Here is a 20,418-nt window from a genome sequence, read left to right as displayed (position 1 = left end):
CAGAACCCCCAAGCATGTGGCGGACAAAGCAGCTCTGTTGCCGCCGAGACGCCCGTGACCGGACAGCCGCCCCACCCGCGCGGGTGGGAGTGGGACTGCGCCCAGACGGGACGCCGAGAGCGGAGGCCTGCTTTCTGCGGGCTTCTGGTGTTTCTGATGCTTCCAGTGTTGACTCCAGGCACTAAATAAGCAGCTCTTCCTTCTGTTCAGGACCATTCCTTATACTTTTCTGTATGTTTAGAGATTTCACAAAGAAAACTTGAGTAGTACTTCCCTTTTTGAGGCAGTTAATCTACGGGCTGTCTTTTATTTTTTCGATTTCTTTTTACTTGAAGGATACTTGCTTTCTGATATCGTTTTGGTTACAGATTGTATTTTAAAATGTAGACTTATACTTTTAAAGGTGTTTTCTTTGCCACAGTGACTTTTGGCCTTTTTAAAGCTACTTGTTTAAAGTTTCACAGTAAAAGAGAGCACCCCCCTCCTCCAAGGGATGGGAGGTGGGGGATGCTCTTGGCGGCACCCCTGGCTCTCTCGACTGGGGCCAAGGGGCCCTTCTTATCCTCTACTGCTGCTGAGAAAACTTTCTCCCTTTAGTCCGTAAATTAAACTGTTGCGAGCCCGTGTGCAGTGAAAGTCTTTGAGATGAGATTACAGAAAAGTGAGGTTACTGGGCTGACTGGCCCTCCTCTTTCTGAGCAGATGGGGGCTGGGAGGCTGGTGGTGTCTCACGAGTGGCTCAGGAGGGAAGTCGTGGGGCTTGTGATTCGGTTTTTGTGTTGGGGATCATATTCATGTCTTAGAGGGGTGCCGTGGGAACTCTCAGTTTTGTGAGGTTACCTTGGCATCATCGACTCCATGGATGTGAGTTTGAGCAAACTCCGGGAGATAAAGAGGAGGACAGGGGAGCCTGGCATGCTGCAGTTCCTGGGATCTGAGTCAGGCGTGAATAGGCGACTGAACAGCAGCGGCCAGGTGTCTTTCAAGTGACCTCTCAGCAGTAAAAACAAACAGCCAATTTGAATCCATTGGCAAGTTCTGAAGGAGATTCTTTTTAAGCCTCCAGTTTCCAGCCACAATCAGATTTACAGCTTTATTGTTTGAGTTAGATTTTTTTTTTTTCCATTTTCAAGTTTTCTTAAACTTTTCGTGTTGTTTCCTAATTTGTTTCCGGCTTCCCTTTGTGTTTCCCGTGCTTGGAAATCTTGCAAGCTCTGTCTAGTTGCAGAGGTTGAGGTGACTTCTTTGCACGGGAGAGACTTGTTGATGACAGAAGGGGATGACTGGATGGGACGGTAGGCAGGGGATCCCACCTGGAGCGGAGAATCTTGGAGACGTGTTGGGGCTCTTTCAGGAAAAGAAAACAACAGCAAATGTGAACCCCCACTGGAAGTAGGGAGAGGCGCTCTGGGTTTGCTTAGAATTAAATTTTTTTTTTTTACATTGTAAAGAGTGTCTCTCTTCTCCCACATGTAAGGCTTTTCAGAAGCTCTTCTTGAACTTGGAGTTCAGGAATTTTCTCCTCCTGTCGTGTCTTTGGCTTTCAGTTCAGTTCAGTTGCTCATGTCCAACTCTTTTCGACACCCTGGATTGCAGCACGCCAGGCTTCCCTGTCCATCACCGACTCCTGGAGCTTGTTCAAACTCATGTCCACCGAGTCGGGAATGCCATCCAACCATCTGATCTTCTGTCGTCTCCTTCCCCTCCTGCCTTCAATCTTTCCCACCCTCGGTCTTTTCTAGTGAGTCAGCTCTTCGCATCAGGTGGCCAAAGTATTGGAGTTTCAGCTTTAGCATCAGTCTTTCCTATGAATATTTGGGGTTGATGTCCTTTAGGACTGACTGGTTTGATCTTGCAGTCCAAGGGACTCTTAAGAGCCTTCTCCAACACCACAGTTCAAAAGCATCAATTCTTTGGCACTCAGCTTTCTTTATAGTCTAACTCTCTCATCCATACATGACTGCTGGAAAAACTATAGCTTTGACTAGATGGACCTTTGTCAGCAAAGTAATGTCTCTGCTTTTTAATATGCTGTCTAGGTTGCTCATAGCTTTTCTTCCAAGGAGCAAGCGTCTTTTAATTTCATGGCTGCAGTCACCATCTGCAGTGATTTTGGAGCCCAAGAAAATAAAGTCTCTCACTGTTTCCATTGTTTTTCCATCTATTTGTCATGAAATGATGGGACCAGATGCCATGATCTTAGTTTTCTGAATGTTGAGCTTTAAGCCAACTTTTTCACTCTCCTCTTTCACTTTCATCAAGAGGCTCTTCAGTTCTCTTCTCTCATAAGGGTGGTGTCATCTGCATATCTGAGGTTATTGATATTTCTCCCGGCAATCTTGATTCCAGCTTGTGCTTCCTCCAGCCCAGATTTTCTCATGATGTACTCTGCAGTCTTTGGCTTTGGTTGTGCTGAAGTGTATTGTCTCCAGGTTGACCTTGTCCTTGAACTCTCAGACCCCTGGAGAGAACACCAAATACTGAGCACTTGGTGTGAACACATGTCTCACCTTTGGAGATGCTTCTGCTTGTTTTTATCCAAAGCAGAGTCCTTCCCGGGCAGAGTTCTTGGGTCTCCTCAACTGAGCTGTCCCTTCTAAGTGTTATTTTCTGTCCTGGGGTGCGTGGCAGGTTGTCCCAGCCTCTCACGAGGCAGGAAATTTGCTCTAATAATTGCTGTGACAACTTGGTTTACTAATAACCAGCTTACAACAGAGCTGTAATATTCTGTTGCTTGTGCTTAGACCTGTTATTTTTTCCCCCTTTTATTTACTTTCCCACAAATAAAACAGACTTCTAGATTTGGTGGCTGACGATAAAGCGGTACTATTGTTCCAATAAAGGATTGGCTTTCAGACATTTTTGGAGTTGCTCATTGAAACACAGCTTTTCTTTCCTTTTTTTTCTTTCTTAATTGTTACTTACTTGTATGCTTCCTCTTTGCACGTGGTTCATTACTGCAGTTACTGAAAGTGGCCTCTCCAAGTATATGATTTTCTCCTATCATGATTATAGTAATATTTTAATATCATAATGATTTGGGGGCGCTAAAGTAACTTTGTGTTTGCATCCCCACATCCAGTTGGGTGGTACACTTTGTCCTTTTCAGTACGATTTCCACCTGTTTCCTCTGAAACTGACCAGTGGGCATGGGAGATAGAGAACATTACAGTAAGTCCCCTACATACGAGCCTTCAAGTTTCACACCTGCAATGATGCGCCTCTGCGTTCCGTCGGCGTCAGGTGTGAGTGAAGCTGCAGCTCGCCCTCCGGCTCCTGTTGCTGATGATCCTTCAGCTCTTCCGTCTCCCCCCTCCTCTCCTTCCTCCAGGAAGTAACTTCTTTGTTCCCTCAAAGCCAGCTCCTGTACTGCAGCAGTTGGACTGTTATTACTCTCCTTCTCAAGGTACGGGGCTGTAAGATTAGAAATTTTTTGTTTGCTTTTAACGTGTTACTTATGTGAAAACTATTGTAACCCTACTACAGCACAGTACTGTGTAGCTGACTGTGTCAGCTGGGTACCTAGGCTAACTTTGTTGGACTTTCGAATGCATTCTCTGAACAGAACGCATTCACACATGGGGGGCTTACTGTATTTAATGTAGGCTGCTTTCCTTTAAGCATTGAAACTGCTTTTGCCAAAGGATAAAGTGTTGGATTAGAAAAAACAAAGCAAGCTTTTCAATGAGCCAAAAACGCTTGCATTCTGACCCGCAGTGCTCAGCGGGCAGATTCGACTTAGCCATGGTGTGCTTTTGGCTACGGGCTTCCCAGAGACCCAGTTTCGATCCCTGGGTCAGGAAGATCCCCTGGAGGAGGGCATGGCACCCCACTCTAGTATTCTTCCCTGGAGAATCCCTCGTACAGAGGGTCCTGGCGGGCTACAGTCCATGGGGTCCTACAGAGTCAGACATGACTGAAGCGACTTAGCACTCACGCACGCTTTTGGTTAGAGGCCCACATTTTAGACATTTCCCGATTTCCCGTAACATTAGTGTCTGCACAGACACCACTGCCTGCTTTTGTGTGCGTGTGCCTAAAGAGAAGGCAGTGACACCTCTGTCCCCTGTCCGCAGACCTCGTGTGTGTCTCTGGAGGAGGAGGGTGGGGAGCAGGTGGAGGAGGTGTTCACAGCTGGTGGCGGGCAGTCTAAACTTGGGGTTTTAAGAGCTGCTGGGCTTCCCTGGTGGCTCAGACGGTAAAGAATCTACCTGCAGTGCAGGAGACCTGGGTTTGATCCCTGGGTTGGGGAGATCCCCTGGAGGAGGGCATGGCACCCCACTCCAGTATTCTTGCCTGGAGAACCCCATGGATGGAGGAGCCTGGCAGGCTCCAGTCCACGGGATCGCAGAGTCAGACAGGACTGAGCGACGAAGCCCAGCGCAGCCCAGCCCAGCGTGTGACACAGGACACCCTCTCCTGGCCTGTCGGTGTTCCTGCTGCTCCTCTCCAGGAGCACAGAGGCCTTTTGTTCGCTCCTGGTGAGAAATGCCAGTTCTCCGGAGGAGCCTGGGGCCCGTGCCCAGCTGCTGTCAGCCTGTCCAGACCCTTTCTGTTTAAAGCTGCGGTGGCGTTTGGTTAGAAAGCTAAAAGAAGAAGCTGGGGTTTTATGTCTTATGTGCTACTTTGGTAATTTTAGATGAAAGAGAATGTCTTTGCTTTTTGCTTTTGCCAGAATCTTGTGCCTATGTCTGCTGCACGGCTTCTTGAAAATAATTGTAATTGATTGAATCTTAAGTGGTGTTATGTGACCTGGCTTTTTTTCTTTTTCTTAAAAAAAATTTTTTTTTTAATTTGAGTAAAGTTGATTGGGGCTTCCCAAGTGGCTCACAGCTTATTAAAGAGTAGAGACATCACTTGGCCGACAAAGGTCCATATGGTGAAAGCTATAGTTTTTCCAGTAGTCATGTACAAATGTGAGAGTTGGACCGTAAAGAAGGCTGAGCGCTGAAGAAGTGATGCTTTTCAACTGTGGTGCTGCAGAAGACTCTTGAGAGGCCTTGAACACTAAGGAGATCAGACCAGTCAATCTTAAAGGACATCAACCCTGAATATTCATTGGAAGGACTGATGCTGAAGCTCAATCTCCAGTACTTTGGCCACGTGATGCAAAGAGCCGACTCACTGGGAAAAGACCCTGATGCTGGGAAAGGTGGAGAGCAGGAAGAGAAGGGGGTGACAGAGGGCATCACCGACTCAGTGGGTACGAGTTTGAGCAAGCTCTGGGAGATGGTGAAGGACAGGGAACCCCAGCATGCTGCAGCCCATGGGGTCTCAAAGAGTCGGACACAACTGAGCCACTGAACAACAGCAATAGTATCTGAAGTTGGAGTTCACACATGTGAAAAAAGGATACCCCCAATGGTTTCTCTGATTTGGTGGACTTTAGTGAATATTGCAAAAGATTCTTCTAAGTCCCAGTTCGGGGAGCAGACCTACTAATTGAGAAGAGGCACGCCTGTAGAAGTACTAGTCTCTGGACGAGCTGTGTCCCTTGTGAATTGCTGGGACTCCCTTTCCAGAGATCCTGGTATTCCGTCCAGGAAAGGATGAGAAAGAGAAGTTGCTGCAGGGTTTTCTCCGCTGTCTCCCTTCCTGGAGGTATCGCACAAGATGGAAAAAGTGGGGCAGAGAGCAAAAGCCAGGGAGCCACGGCCGCTGGCACTGGCGTTTCGGTGTTTCAGCGCTTTCACTCCGATTGAGGAACCGTGTGTGCGTTGCTGCGCTGCGGCACGTGCTGGGCTTGCCGCGAGCCTCCTGGGAGGTGGACGGGGCGGCTTCATCTGGTCGGCGCCGTTCAGCCTGCTGCCTTGGGTTTTCACAAAGCGGGTGCCCCGCACGTGGGGGGAGGGTGGCGCTTTTTTGTACATGCTGTGTGATCTCTGGGCCCTCGGGTTCCCCCGGCAGCCAGCGCTTCCTTCTCGGATGGTAGCGCTCGGGACTGGAGTTCAGTCCTGCCACGGCGTCCAGGTTTTACCCTGAAATGGAACTCTGGTGTGGGGATGTCCTGAGAGCAGGAAGACGAGCGCAGGCCCGGCCGGGAGGGCGCGCGGGCAGTGACTGGTAGCAGAGCAGCAGCCTCAGTGGCCCTGCCTGCCCGCCTGCCCGCGGGGCCCCTGAGCAAACAGGAGAGAGGCCCCAGGTCCGGAGGTGTCCTGGGTTTTAAATCATCCCTACTTCCCTTTAGTATTTAAATGTTATTTCGGAAATTGTCATGCAGTTGACTTCTGTTTTCTTTTGGCATGTGTGGCTGTGAGTGAATTCATGTAACCACAGCCGGGACGTGGGATGAGTCACCTTGACCCCTCGTGCGGTTCCTTTGGGTTCAGAATTGGGGGTTTAGAGGTCACCCTCCCCCAGCAGTCTCACCCTCGAGCTTCCCCCGTGTCCAGGGCTCCTGGGGGTACAGGCCAGGAGGGGACGTGCCGTGCCTGGGGGCCTCTGCCCTTTAGCCAGCCTGGGGCGTGGCTGTCCACCTGCTCCGGGAGAGGACAGCCCCGCCTGGCCTCCCCAGAGCCCCGCACCTCGCAGTGGGTCGGCTCGTGGTCACGTTGGCCTCTGTCTCCCCCACATTGTATTTCCCGGGAAGGGCTTGTATCTCCCAGTTTATCTGTGGAAAGTCTATTGAGGTGGGTCCAGCGTGGTGGACTTGCTGGGCAGCTCTCGAGGGACTTGAAAGATGAACATCTACTGGAAGGTGGCTTGTGAAGGTCGTGGCTGCACAGCAGGGGAGTGACCCATCACACACCATCCACCACTCGTGACTCCTCCCTGGCCCCTGGAAATCTTTGGCTGGGGCCTGTGGGTGCTGACCCTGGCCAAGGAGCGGGTGTGGGGTGGGGTGTGACCCTCCTGGCCTCTGACTTAGAGCCTCACAGTTAGTGATCCAGTGTCTGGGGTGGCTCTTTTTCCCCCCTTAAAGCAGAACATCTTACAGCACGCTTGGCGGAGAAGTGTGCAGACCATGTGGGGAAGTGGGTATAGGCTGCCTGGGGGAGGGGGTGCAGACCATCTAGGGGAGGGTGTACAGACTGTCTGGGGAAGGGTGTGCAGACCATCTAGGGGAGGGTGTACAGACTGCCTGCTGGCCCCAGAGGGTACAGACGGTCTTGGGGAGGGTGTACGGGTCGTCTGGGACCAGGGGTACAGACCGTCTGCTGGGTCCTGGGTCACATCTGCTGCCCTGGTAGCCTCTTGGCAGCTCCCCGATCCTCCTCCTCTCCCTCGGTCCTGTTCAGATGATGAATTAGCATGGTGGTCCTGGTTGGGGGGCGGTGAATGGGGGGTGGGCGCTGCCAGGGAGATCATGGCCTGGTGTTCCTGCTGGACCGTGTATGGTATTCGATGCTGGGATTTCGCCCCAGCTGTCACACTGTCCCTTGTGACCGGGAGGTGACAACCACCCATTCATTAGCTATAGTGTAAGGCTGAATTTACTGTATAGCCTGTGATCTAGGGTGGGGGTGTTTTGGGGGTCTTGTCATTTTTTTATTGGCAAAGAGGGTTTTGCTGGTGCCTGCTGGGGGATTTTAAGGACCTCCCAGATGGCGCTCGTGGTAAAGAACCCACCTACCTAAGAAGGAGACATAAGAGATGCAGGTTTGAGAAGGTTGGAAAGATCTCTTAGAGGAGGCCATGGCACCCCTCTCCGGTATTCTTGCCTGGCGAATTCTGTGGACAGAGCAGCCTGGTGGGCTGCCGTCCCTGGGGTCACAAAGAGTCGGACACGACTGAAGCAGCCTAGCGTGCTGGGCCCTTTCTGCTGTGACTCATCATGAGGCCGTGCTTATGGTTATTCTGAATTATTTAGGGGAGATCACAAGGTACGGATGCCCAGGCCCCACTCCTTAGAGATTTTGATCCAGCAGATGTGGGTGAGGCCCAAGCACATATAATTACAAACAAAGCAAAAGACACCCAGCGGCAACAGCAGACGCTGTCCCGGTGACTGGTCATCAGCCTCCAGTCTGCTGCTGTAGCCTCTGAATTGAGGACCCTGGGTCCAGACCAGTGAGTGCAAGTGTGAAGTTCCGGGTGGTGGGGCTGTGTGGGTAGATGGAGCTCCCCTGCCCGCCCCAGGGGGCCGCCTCCACTCAGCCTGCCTCTTCTCCACGTTGTCTCCCGGGGCCCCAGGGCCCAGCTTTAACAAATCTGTTTTTCAAGAGAAACTAAAAGTCTGGGTTTTAGAAATGTGCAGACTCTTCATTTTTAGAATGTTCTATTGAAAAAGACAAAAGCAACCATTTCCAACTTCGTCCCACCCCCACACCCCAAAACCACTAAAGGAAAGTGATGTCTAGTTGAGGCAGTGAATTATCAGGGAGAACCTGATGTGAGCGTCTGGAGAGTGGTTTCTGGCTGTAGAGCTCAGAAGAGCTTTGCCTTAAGATACCCGGATAATCTGAAATGGTAGAAGTGCAACCATAAGACAGCACACAAGTTATTTTTAATACGATTGTTCGTTGGCTTTCGCCACTATCCAGTGATTGAATTTTGGGTTTGAGCAAGCTCGGGGAGATGGTGGAGGGCAGGAAAACAGGTGTGCTGCAGTCCGGGGGTTGCAAAGAGTCAGACACAACTGAGCGAGTGAATAAATACAGCTCAAGTAGCCACGTTGGCGGCTGTTGTTCAGTTGCTCGGTTGCTCTCACTCTTTGTGACCCATGGACTGAAGCACGCCAGGCCTCCCTGTCCTTCACCATCTCCCGGAGTTTACTCAAAACTCATGTCCATTGAGTTGGTGAGGCTGTCCAAGCATCTCATCCTCTGTCACCCCCTTATCCTCCTGCCCTCAGCCTTGCCCAGCATCAGGGCCTTTTCCAGTGAGTTGGCTCTTCACATCAGCTGGCCACAGTGCTGGAGCTTCAGCTTTAGCATCAGTCCTTTCAGTGAATATTCAGGGTTGATTTTCTGTAGGACTGAATAGTTTGATCTCCTTGCTGTCCAAGAGACTCTTGAGTTTTTTCCAGCACCGCAGTTCGAAAGCATCAATTCTTTGGTGCACAGCCATCTTAAATACTTGGTATGTGGCTAATAAAGTATTAGTATGCAACGATGTGGACCATAAATTTAGGGATTTATTTTTCAGTCAGAAACATCTTTTCTCCTTGACTGTTGTCTTTAGAGAAAGAAAGGAGACTTTGCTTTCAGTGCTGGGGTGAGAGATCACAGCCAGGCTCTGCCCGTGGAGGCCCCAGACCTTAACCCTGCCGCCGAGTTTTGCCGAAGAGAAGCGGTGTAGGCAGGTGGTCAGTGGGGAAATCTTGTAGCTGCTTTTGGCTGTAGCCTGTGGACCTGCCTCTTGCCACCTCCTCTCTAACTCACGCTCAGCTTTGCAGGAGGCAGTGGGCAGTGCTGGGTCTGGCTTGCCGTGCCCAGAGAGGCCCCTGCCCTCCTGTGTGCTGGGCAGGCCCGTTTCACAGACACCCTGCAGTGGGATGTCCTTGGAGCTGTTGACAAGAGGGCATAGAGCGTGTCACCGCTGTGGAAGCCGCCTAGGACCTTCCCGTCACCTGCAAGCCGCCGAGGATGTTGCTCTGGCCGAGGAGGGGCTGGCAGCTAGCCCGCGCGCCTGCGCGGTGGTTTCTCTGTGTAAGTTAGTTGTGGGTCCCAAGATCCTGCAGGGCAGGTTGTTGATCACTCCTGCTCCAGCTCTGCCCAAATGACAGGGTGCCGGGGAGGCCTCCCTGGCCTCCCAGGATAAACAGCAGGCACCCCACCCTAGCACACCCTCTCCTCACTCGGCTGGATTTCTCTCTAGAACATTTTTTGGGTAAACCATCAGTGCATTTTCTCATGTATGGCTGTGTCCCCTCTTGGAATGAGAGCAGAGCCTCACTGCTTCATCCATGGGGCACCTCTGGTGGATAGACCAGACTGGTGAACCACAGTACCAGCCCGGGGAGCCGCTCAGAGCCGTCGACATCTCATGGTGAGATGGCTGTGCTTCTTGGAAGTTAAGGGGCTCATTCAGGGTCATCAGCCTGTTTAGTGGCTGAGTGAACAGTTGACTCAGGTGATCAAAATTTCCTTCTGCGTTGAAGGTCATGGGTTTATCCTGTTGAGTTGCTGAGCTGTGTCCGACTTTCTGCGAAACCATGGACTGCTGGGTGCCAGACTCCTCTGTCCTCTACTCTCTCCCAGAGTTTACTCACATTACGGTCCCTTGATTCGGTGATGCAGTCTACCCATCACATCCTCTTCTGCCCCCTTCTCCTCCTGCCTTCAATCTTTCCCAGCATCAGGGTCTTTTCCAATGAGTTGGCTCTTCACATCTGGTGGCCAAAATATTGGAGCTTCAGCATCAGCCTTTCCAGTGATTATTCAGAGTTGATTTCCTTTGGGATTGACCCATTTGATATCCTTGCAGTCCAAAGGACTGATTTATCTTAGGGAAGCAAAATTTGGTGTCTTTGTGACTTGGAGAGTTTTAGTTCAGTTCCACGGGTTAATTTTGGATGCTTGTGGCTGTAGGTTGAAGAGAGGAACTGCCATCGATTAGCTAGTCCTTTCACAGGTTTGCCTCCTCAGTGGGTCAATGAAAGGGCAGGTGGGCTGGAGCCCTGTGTCCCGGGGAGGAAGCAGAGGTCCTTGAGTTGATGGCATGGATGCGTCATTTCCGGTGAGGGATCCTGTCAAGTGGAACCTCAAAGGGAAACTTTCTGAAGGTGGGTTTTCTCTTTTACCTGCTTTTAAAGGAGGAATGGGGGAACTATGGATAATGAATCAAGTATCTAATGCATATTCAGCAGAGGCAAGTTAGGAGATTTGTATGTAGAACAAATCTGTTACCACCTTTTAGGAGGAAGAGTGGAGTTATGAATAATCTTGTGAATTCTTAGCACAGGCGAATTGAGTTGTATGCAGACTTGGAAAACCAGAAGGAAAGCAAACAGTGCCCCTAGAGACCACATGCCAGGGCCATAGACGCAGCAGCGGAAGTGGTCCGGGTTCAGAAACCAGGATATTCTTGTATTTAGAAGTCATTCAGTAAGACACAAAGCTGATTTTATATAAATACTGGAAATACCTCCAGGCTCAAGGGCTGTGTTATTTTGGAGTCAGCGTCTTGAAGGGCTGAGAAAAAGCAAGGAACAATTTGAAAACCTTAATTGAAGGTTGGGTTGGTGATGACTGGGAAGGTCCGTGGGCAGAGCCAGGAGCCCAGAATGGAGCAGAGTCCCTTGCATCACTTAACCTCTTGCCTTTTGACTTGTGTCTGAAACTTCTAACCTTTTACTCTAAGCCAATGACACGAGCTCAGTTTGAGTGCTTTCTAAAAGTATTATTTCAATGTTGAAATTACTCTGTGTGGGTATAATTCGAAACATTGAGTGTATTGTGAAGTCACAGGGGAGAAATGTAGGAAAACATCTTGAAGGGCTGGGGGTTGTGGTGGGGGAAGGAAGAAGAGGACACAGAATCCCATCTCCACTTTTGTTCTGAGCGGTCAGCTGCTGTGCTGAGCAGTGCATGCATGCTAAGTCCTTCAGTCGTGTGTGACTCTGTGTGACCCCATGGACTGCAGCCCACCAGGCTCCTCTGTCCATGGGATTCTCCAGGCAAGAATACTGGAGTGGGTTGCCATTTCCTCCTCCAGGGGATCTTCCTGATCGAGAGATTGAACGCTCATCTCTTATGTCTCCTGCATTGGCAGATGGGTTCTTCACCAAAAAAAGAGACGATATTCCCTAATTTGAAATAGGGGACTATGGGTTACCCTACATTTTGGCTGAGGGAAGGTTGAAGAGAGAGCTGTTCACACTAAGAATTATAGATAAACATTGATCATTACTCTTGCAGCAATTGAAGTAAAAGCACTTGACTTGAAATAAGAAAACATATCAGTATCTGATTAGATGTATATATTTGGTATACATATATATCAAGTGCTGTTCATTTGACATCATTTTGCTGATAAAGGTCCATCTAGTCAAAGTTATGGTTTTTCCAGTAGTCAGGTACGGATATGAAAGTTGGACCATGAAGAAAGCTTAGTGCCGAAGGACTCTGGAGAGTCCCCTGGACTGCAGGGAGATCAAATCAGTCAATCCTAAAGGAAATCAACCCTGAATATTCACTGGGAGGACTGATGCTGAAGCTCCAGTACTTTGGCCACCTGATTCGAAGAGCTGACTCATTGGAAGAGACCCTGATGCTGGGAAAGATTGAAGGAAAGAGGAGAAGGAGACGACAGAGGATAAGATTGTTGGATGGCATCACTGAATCAATGGACGACATGAGTTTGAGAAAACTCTGGGAGATAGTGAAGAACAGGAAAGCCTGGCATGCTGCAGTCCACGGGGTCACAAAGAGTCAGACATGACTTAACAACTGAACAGCAACAAACATCTTCATATGTGAAATAAAGCAACTAATGAAAAAATAGTTTTTTCTTTTCTCCTTTAAAAATATTAACAGACATTTTAATAATAAAAATATTGATAGTATAGAAAAGTAGAGAAAGAGGAACTTATTATTTCTAGCAGCTTCAGACAATCAGCAAATAGGTAAATAATGTATTTTATATGCAGCTGTTCCCATGAGAGCCTGTCAGTAAGGGAGTACGTGTTTTATGGGTCGTGCGTGTCTCCTTTGCTGTCTTTTCTTTTATCCACTGGAGAATCACGTCACCTTCAGGAGGACGGTATTTGAATTTATCCTGTCCGAGTCCTGTGATGGATGTTAGGTGTAGTGTTTCCAGAATTCTGACTGCTCACCTGTGGAATATGGCGCCTTGTCTGTTAGTGACTGAGGTAGAAGGTAACTTCATACAGAGATTGGCCCCTCGTAAAGGCTTTGGAGTTTTGTGTGTGTGTTTATCCTGTGCTGTTAAATCCTTTGTTATTTTAAAGTTGTTCAGGCTGAAGTCAGTTGGGTATTTATTTCTGGCGAGCTGAGGAAAAGACAACTCAGCCCGAGTGTGTAGTAAGTGTTGGGACTTCCCAGGTGGCTCAGTGGTGAAGAATCTGCCTTCCGATGCAGCAGACGAGCCTTCGATCCCTGGGTCGGGAAGATCCTCTGGAGAAGGAATGGCAAAACCCACTGCAGGATTCTTGCAGGAAAGTTGCATGGGCAGAGCCTGGCGGGGCTGCAGTCCGTGGGTCGCAGAGTCGGACATGGCTGAGCAGGTCAGCATGTGAACTCTTAGCTGTGCACTGGCGTGTGGAATCTTGTTCCCTAACCGGGGATGGAGCCCAGCCCTCTGTGCCGGGAGCATGGCGTCTTAGCCACTGTGCCGCCGGGGAGGTCCCAGGCACCAGACATGTTTATAGAGCAGCTGCCCTCTCTTCCCACCTGACCCACTGCCTGGACACAGACACGCAGGCACATAGGTGCAGACTCACACACGCATGCACTCACGCACACAGACACACACGCACACACACATTATACACATGTGTGTGCACACACACACATCGCTCCTCACCTCCCAGGACACTCGTCTCCTCCCTCCGGCCCTTTCACTCCATGCACACCCAACCTGTCTCCACTTGGCAACTGAAGGAGGTGTTTGCTCCAGCGATAGCTCACGTTAACTGGAACTTAGCTTGCTGTCTGGCCAGCCCCCACCCCGTATCTGTTCTAGAACTCAGCTGAAAGTGACCGAGCAGGCCTGCAAGAGCCCAGATGACTGGGCCTTTTCTTTGCTGAAGTATTCCTGCCTGACGTAATATTCCCTGTGGCTGTCACTTAATTGCAAGGACAAGATAGTAATTGATGTTCATAATGATTTCCCTGAGCCATTAAGGAAAGCATCTTTAATGTACTCAAGATTTCAGGCTTTGGGAGGATTTCCAGATCAGTCTCTTTAAAAAAAAAAGTTGTGGTGCATAAATTATTTCCCTACCTGCCAGCTCAGCGGTGCAACGAGCCTCTCATTCATTGCCCTCTCATTCGTCGCGGGTGGGCGCTGGGTGTCACTGTGCTGTCGGTTTTGGCTGTTTTACTTTTTGTAGGAGTCAGAAGTCTGCACATTCTCTACTATTGAGGCATAAATTTCTTTAAAGAGAGCACTGTTCTCCTTGTGGCACCTCCAACCTAAGTTGTTCAGTCACTAAGTCATGTCTGACTCTTTGCAACCCCATGGACTGCAGCACGCCAGGCTCCTCTGTCCTCCACTTTCTCCCGGAGCTTGCTCAGATTCATGTCCTTTGAGTCGGTGCTGCTATCTAACCGTCTCATCCTCTGTCAGCCCCTTCTCCTCCTGCCCTCAACCTTTCCCAGCATCAGGGTTTTTTTTCCAGTGAGTAGCTATTTGCATCAGGTGGTCAGAGTATTGGAGCTTCAGCATCAGTCTCCATCCTTCCAGTGAGTATTCAGGGTTGATTTCCGTTAGGATTCCTGTAGAATTTAGAATCCCTATGGAGGTCTTTTAATTTTCAAGGAATAGAAGCTCGGTTTTCTTATTAAATTACGATTCTTGGCCACATGACACTTATATTTCCCTATGTTTTCTCAGTCTTCCTGCTCATCTACAGCCCTGAGCGTGGAACAGAGGGAGAAGTAGGTGGACAGATCTTGATTACAGTAGATGGCAGTTACACGGTCGCAGTGCCTGCCTCACTGGATCTGGGCTCTGGAGGACTGTGATGAGAAGGTGTGTGCAGTGGGTCTTGTCGCCCTTGCCTGCCCTGGTGTCAGGAGGTCTTCAGGCGTCTGAGCGCCTTCCCGAAGGGCCCTGAGCTGACTCTCTCCCAAGTTAATTACCTGCTGCCTTACCTCAGGTGGCATATTTGGATAATATGCCCTCTTCCTCTGTTGCTGTTTTTCTTTTTTTTTTGCAGATACTTCCTGGAAAAGAGCACTCATAAGTGGGGTGTGGTTTGGGGGTTTCCAGTGCAGAACCAACCAGGCTGGTCTTGGCTTGGGTGTGGATGGACGTTTAGCCTTAGAAAGTGCTCAGTGCATCACTGGGCACTGAGCTCTTGCCGTCCATCACGTGGTCAGCTAGATTTCATGTTTGCCCTTTAAAGTAAGGGCTTGTGAGGAGGAATTATCCTTAGAATTAAAATATTTTTTTAAAGACTTTTTTTTTTAAGAGCAGTTTTATTAGTTTCACAGCAAAATTGAGAGGACGGTACGAGTATACCTGTTTTCACACATACATATCCCTTCCCCATTATTGGCACTCCCCTCCTGCCGGTGTATAGCTGTTAAAACTGATGAACCTCCGTTGACACATCATAATCACTCGCTTTATGCTACGGGTTACTCCCGGTGTTGTACAATCTGAGTTTGGACAGATATGTGGTGACATGAATCTGTCATTATAGTATCATGCAGAGGGTTTTCACTGTGCTCTGAAGTTCTCTGTGCTCTGCCGGGTCCATCTCCCTTTTGCAGCTGGAATTCTTAGGAGTGTGACATCTGGGTAGAGGACTGATACACAAGGCTGAGCCCCTGGATGGTCCTTGTTTGCATTGTGGGTTGACTTTGTCATCTGTTCGCCAACCGTTTTGATGAACTAGGCTTGCCTGTCCTTTGAGCTTCTGTACCTTTCAGAACATAGTTCTGTTTCAGTGATAAACATAATTGACATTTGTTAGAGCTCGTTTGTTATAAATCTGACCTTCCCATATCAAGACCCCAACTAAGACAATGAGTGTGTATCTTTATGGTAATAAATACCAGAAAGGATATGAGAACTTGAATTTGGGCTTTTTCATGCAAGTATGGAGAAGCGATTTTCAAAATTCAGAATGCATAAGAATCACTAGTCATGGATTCCTGCACCTCTCTGAGAATTCTTGTGTTTGGGTCTGAATCTTTGTGTTCTCTCCTCTCGCTTGGCCTGGTGACGCTTGCCCACGTGTTCCTTTCCGGGATTTGGTGAGGGTGGTGGTCTGCAGCTCACATCTCAAGGGGACCCCTCCTGCCCCCTGAAATCTTCAGGCTCACCAGGCAGTCCTCGCGGTCTGCACAGGGTCTCCACCACTGGCCCCACAGTGTGTCCCATCTGACTCCGCCTTTAAAGGTACTTCGTGGCACCCAGGGTGACCCGGAGCACTTGGCTTCACCCTGTCCTGTTTGCTGAGTTTCTGCTGCAGACTGCGGTGTCTTTCTCTTCTTTCTGTCACTATGTAATGCTCCTTCTTGTGGACTGTTTTGCAGCCCTCTCGGTACCCCGCCCCCCCTCCCTGCCCAGGGGTAGTGGGCTACCCCCTCAGCCTGCAGCTCACATCCTGGCCACTTGTTAAGAGCACGCCGCCACCCTCTGCTTGCTTAGGTTGGTGTTGATGGACTTTTCATGCTCTGTCGCTCAGTCGTGTCCGACTCTTTTGTCAGCCTGTAGCCTGCCAGGCTCTTCTGTCCATGGGATTCTCTAGGCAAGAAGACTGGAGTGGGTTGCCAGTTCCTCCTCCAGGGGATCTTCCCAGCCCAGGGATCGAACCCAGGTCTCCTGCATTGCAGGAAGATTCTTTACAGTCTGAGCACCAGGGAAGCCCGATAATGGGCTTTGCTCTTAAGCAATTTCAGGCAGTTAATCTGTAAAGTTGTCTCAAATTAAACTCAACAGAAAGCAAAAGCATTCTGATCTCCAGTATTTATTGAAAGAAAATTTGTGAGATAAAAGAAGGAACCAACAAGAACACATTTTAGTTTCCCAAGTCTATGGGTGAGGGGCTTGAACTTTGCTCACACTCGCCTTCACATTCCAGAGAGTGTTCTTCTGGGGTGTTCTTTCATCGACTTTCCCTGATTTCTCATGGGAGAGAAGAGGCCAGGGATTGAAAGCCAGCTTTTATTTTTGGCTTCTGCATTCCCGGTTACGTGGCAGCAACTCCACTGCAGGAAGGTGTTGCCCGATGGCTCGGTGGGTGAAGAATCGACCTACGGGGCTGGAGACCTGAGTTCGGTCCCCGGGTCAGGAAGATCCTTGGAGAAGGAAGGGAATGGAGACCCACTCCAGTATTCTTGTCTGGAGAATCCCAAGGATGGAGGAGCCTGGTGGGCTACAGTTCATGGGGTCACACAGAGTCGGACACGGCTGACCAGCTGAGCACATCACTGCAGGAGGAGCATCGGGCTTGTGTGTCCAGTTTGGGGGCCGCCCTGGTGAGGAGGAGCTGATCTTGGCGTCCCTCACGGGGAAAGACCTGGAGAGTTACCTGTCCTCTTAAGCTCTCCTCTTCTTGGATTCTCAGCAATTATAACTTGGCTTCGGGATCGTGTGGCCACGGTCACGGTCACCTGGCTGCTGAATCTCTGCTGGTAAATTCGTCTTCTGTCACTGGTGGTGGGGGACAGGGTCCAGCTGTACTCGATCACCAGGGCTGCCCTTGACCCTGTGCTGAGTGCTGCTTTTGCCCCTCCATCGTTTTTTCCCGTGACACCCCCATGACACGGGCAGCGCTGTCCCTGCTGACAGAGCAGGCCGTTTGTGTGGGTATGGCCGTGGTTCCCATGCTGGGCGCCCTGTCCTGCAGCCAGAGAGGGTCATTGGCCCTGCGTATCTGCGTGTCACAGCTGTGGGCCCCACGCTCCGGAGGGGCTGAGCTTCCAAAGCCCGGAACCCTCGGGTGAGAGTCAAAGGCGGATACGTCAGCAGACGCAGAATGGTGTATGGACAGGTGGTCAACCTTGGCCACTACGCCCAGTTCCCTGACACACTGTCAGGGTCCGCCCTCTACCTCCAAGCGGGGGACAGCCCCTTAGGTCACGTCGTGTGCAGTGTGGGGCTGGGATTGTGGGTCACCCGCTGTGTTCCCCTAGTGGCTCAGATGGTAAAGAATCTGCCTGCATTGCAAGAGACCCAGGTTTAGTCCCTGGGTCAGGAGGATCCTTGAAGAAGTAAATGACCACCCACTCCAGTGTTCTTGCCTGGGAAATCCCATGGACGGAGGAGCCTGGCGGGCTACAGTCCATGGGGTCACAAAGAGGCAGACAGGACTGAGCGACTACCACAAACAGCTGTGGCAGCCTGTCCCTTGTGCTGTGCTGGATGCAGGAGGATGTGATGGGAGCATGAAGCTGGTGACTCAGAGGGCACTCGGGGACTGGCAGTGGGGTTGGGTGACATGGCTGGAAGCAGGGCTCCTGGGACTGGCCCACGAGGAGTGTTCTTCCCTCCCCGCCCCATGCCACCGCAGAGGTGGGGCTTCTACAGACGTCTGACAGTGGCCCAGGTAGGGGTGAGGTGCGGGGTCTGCAGGTGGGGGACGTTGGAAGGAGGCTCCGGGCCTGTGGGCTCTGTGTGTCTGGCTTTCCTGCATCCAGGCTGTCCGCAGCCCTGCTCAGCGAGGGACTGCTGTGACCGCAGGGAGCTGAGACTCCTTGGTAATTCACTGTCATTTTCATGGAGTTGTTTTGTCCAAGTTGGAATTTGAGTCCCTGCCCAAGCTTTCCAGAATAAATGGAGAGCTTCCCCTCTCGGGTTTCAAGTTCTAAAGTTCATAACTCTTTCCATCACGAGGCCACAGTGAGGCAGCCTCTTGGAAAGTCTGGGGACATGCCTTCTGCTTCACGTTTGCTGCAGAAGGACCGTTTTCTGCAAAGCCCTCGAGGAGAGGGTGCTCACAGTGTCAGGGCAGAGCATTGTTGCTGGCCGGGGAGATGCCCGCAGGGCAGTGCAGAGAGGGACGCGGGGTAGAACCAATGGCGAGGAAGCTCCTGCGGCAGAGGGGATGGCAGAGCAGTGCCCAGCTTGTCTGAGATGCTCGTGATACACATGAGTAACAGATGTTTCTGTCCTGGGCCGGGAGTTGTGACTCAGCTGTAAGGCAGTGCTCCCTCTGCACCCCATCTCTGCATGCACTCCTGCCCCCAACCTTGTTCTGAGTAACCATGCTGCCGCCTCCCTGCGTTGGGCCCACAGGAGAGTGTCTAGGAAGACGCTCAGTGAACTCTTGGAAAATCAAGTGCTATTGGGGGTGCGTCAGCAGAAGATGACTATTACCCGTTTTTGATGGTAAATAATATAATATCTGGGCTTCTCAGATGGCAGTGTGACATCCAGACTTTTTTTTTTTTTTTGGTTGTTTCCTTCATGTGGAATGTTGAGAAAAAAAGATTGATCACCCTGAAGTATGGAAGAAAAGGTTTTAGATGTTCTGATTGAAAGGCAATGATATGTAAATGAAACCCAGGAAAGAAGGAGGGAATTGATTTTTTATCAAAACTTGTTTGTTATGCTGCTTGATTGGTTCTTTCAGTGTGGTTCACGAAGTCTTACAAACCAATAGAACGGTATGGTTCTGTTGGGAGAGCCTGGGACTCTTGTCAGCATCACTTTTGGGGGTAAAAACTCAGAAGAGGTGATTTGTCGAAACTTCAGCTGTTCTGTTCTCATCATGGTGCAGAGCATTTGTGCCAATTATCTTTCTTTTGTTTCTGTTTTTCAGGGTCGACATGTTAAAACAGGTCAGCTGGCAGCCATCAAAGTTATGGATGTTACCGAGGTAAGGTTGGGCCACAGATGTTTTCAAAGAAATCCTTAGATAAAAAACAAGGATCCCTCCCGTCTCCCTTCAGCCTCCCCCTATTGAAGAGGAGTTGTTCTGTTTGGAGAATCGATCTTGAGCAAATTACCCTCATGTGACACTGTGGCTTCAGAAGGCTCAGCAGACAAGCTGGCTTAAGTTGTTGCAGATGGGTCCCAAGTAACTAAGAATCAGTAGCGTTTTCTTAAGGGAAGAAAAAAAAAAGGCACATCGGAATGATGTCATCCTTGGCAGCATAATGGACCATAATTGGAAACATCTTCTCTAATGGAAAAGATTTGAGAAGTCATCACGGAGGTCATATGAGTAGGGAGGTTGAGGGGGCGGGTGGGGAAGAGGTTCTCTGGGGTATTGGGCCACATTTGGGCCATTTCTTTTATTTTTGACATGGGGGAAAGAAAACAGATCCAGCCAAGTTCCCAGAGGTTTGCAAACAGAAACATCTGCTAGAATGCTGAGCAGATTGTTGGCAAAATTTAGTAGCAAAAAATAGTTCTCAAAATGGCCACATGAGGATTTTACTGTGTAGCTTTGGATGGGAATGAGGAGAAATGAACTCCGATGAAAGGTAAGTGTGTATATACCCATGTGTGATCGTGTGCACACAGGCATGAGTCCACATTCAATTTAAAAAAGTAACCACGGGGTATAATGAACCAAATCCATCTTCTTTTAAATTTTCATCTGAATCTTTATCCTCTCGTGATTGCTTTTAACTTGCTTAATTATGAATAGGGGCTTCTCAGGTGGCTCAGATGGTGAAGACTCTGCCTGCAGTGCAGATGCAGGAGACCCGGGTTCGTTCCCGAGGTTGGGAAGGAGAAGGGAATAGCAACCCACTCCAGTATTCTTGCCTGGAGAATTCCACAGACAGAGAAACCTGGTGGTCTACAGTCCCTGGGGTCTCAAAAGAGTCAAACATGACTGAGCGATGTTCAGAGAGAGAGAGAAAATGATGAGTGAAATTTACATCATAG

At 49.8% G+C, this 20,418-nt stretch overlaps 1 protein-coding gene across 34 annotated transcripts in view; it reads left to right on the top strand.

The window, feature by feature from the left end:
- The window catches only part of MAP4K4 (mitogen-activated protein kinase kinase kinase kinase 4), a 146,781-nt gene that overhangs the window by 53,149 nt on the left and 73,214 nt on the right, over positions 1-20,418 (top strand). For all 34 annotated transcript variants that reach the window (XM_065929681.1, XM_065929674.1, XM_065929698.1 and 31 more), the window contains exon 3: positions 19,343-19,399. In XM_065929681.1, coding sequence (XP_065785753.1) covers positions 19,343-19,399 — 57 coding nt within the window. The remainder of the gene's footprint in view (positions 1-19,342; positions 19,400-20,418) is intronic.

This window comes from Muntiacus reevesi, chromosome 3 (assembly GCF_963930625.1).
Source record: "Muntiacus reevesi chromosome 3, mMunRee1.1, whole genome shotgun sequence".
NCBI lineage: Eukaryota > Metazoa > Chordata > Mammalia > Artiodactyla > Cervidae > Muntiacus > Muntiacus reevesi.
The sequence above is the reverse complement of the archived record's forward strand: the minus strand, read 5'-3'. Positions and strand labels throughout refer to the sequence as shown.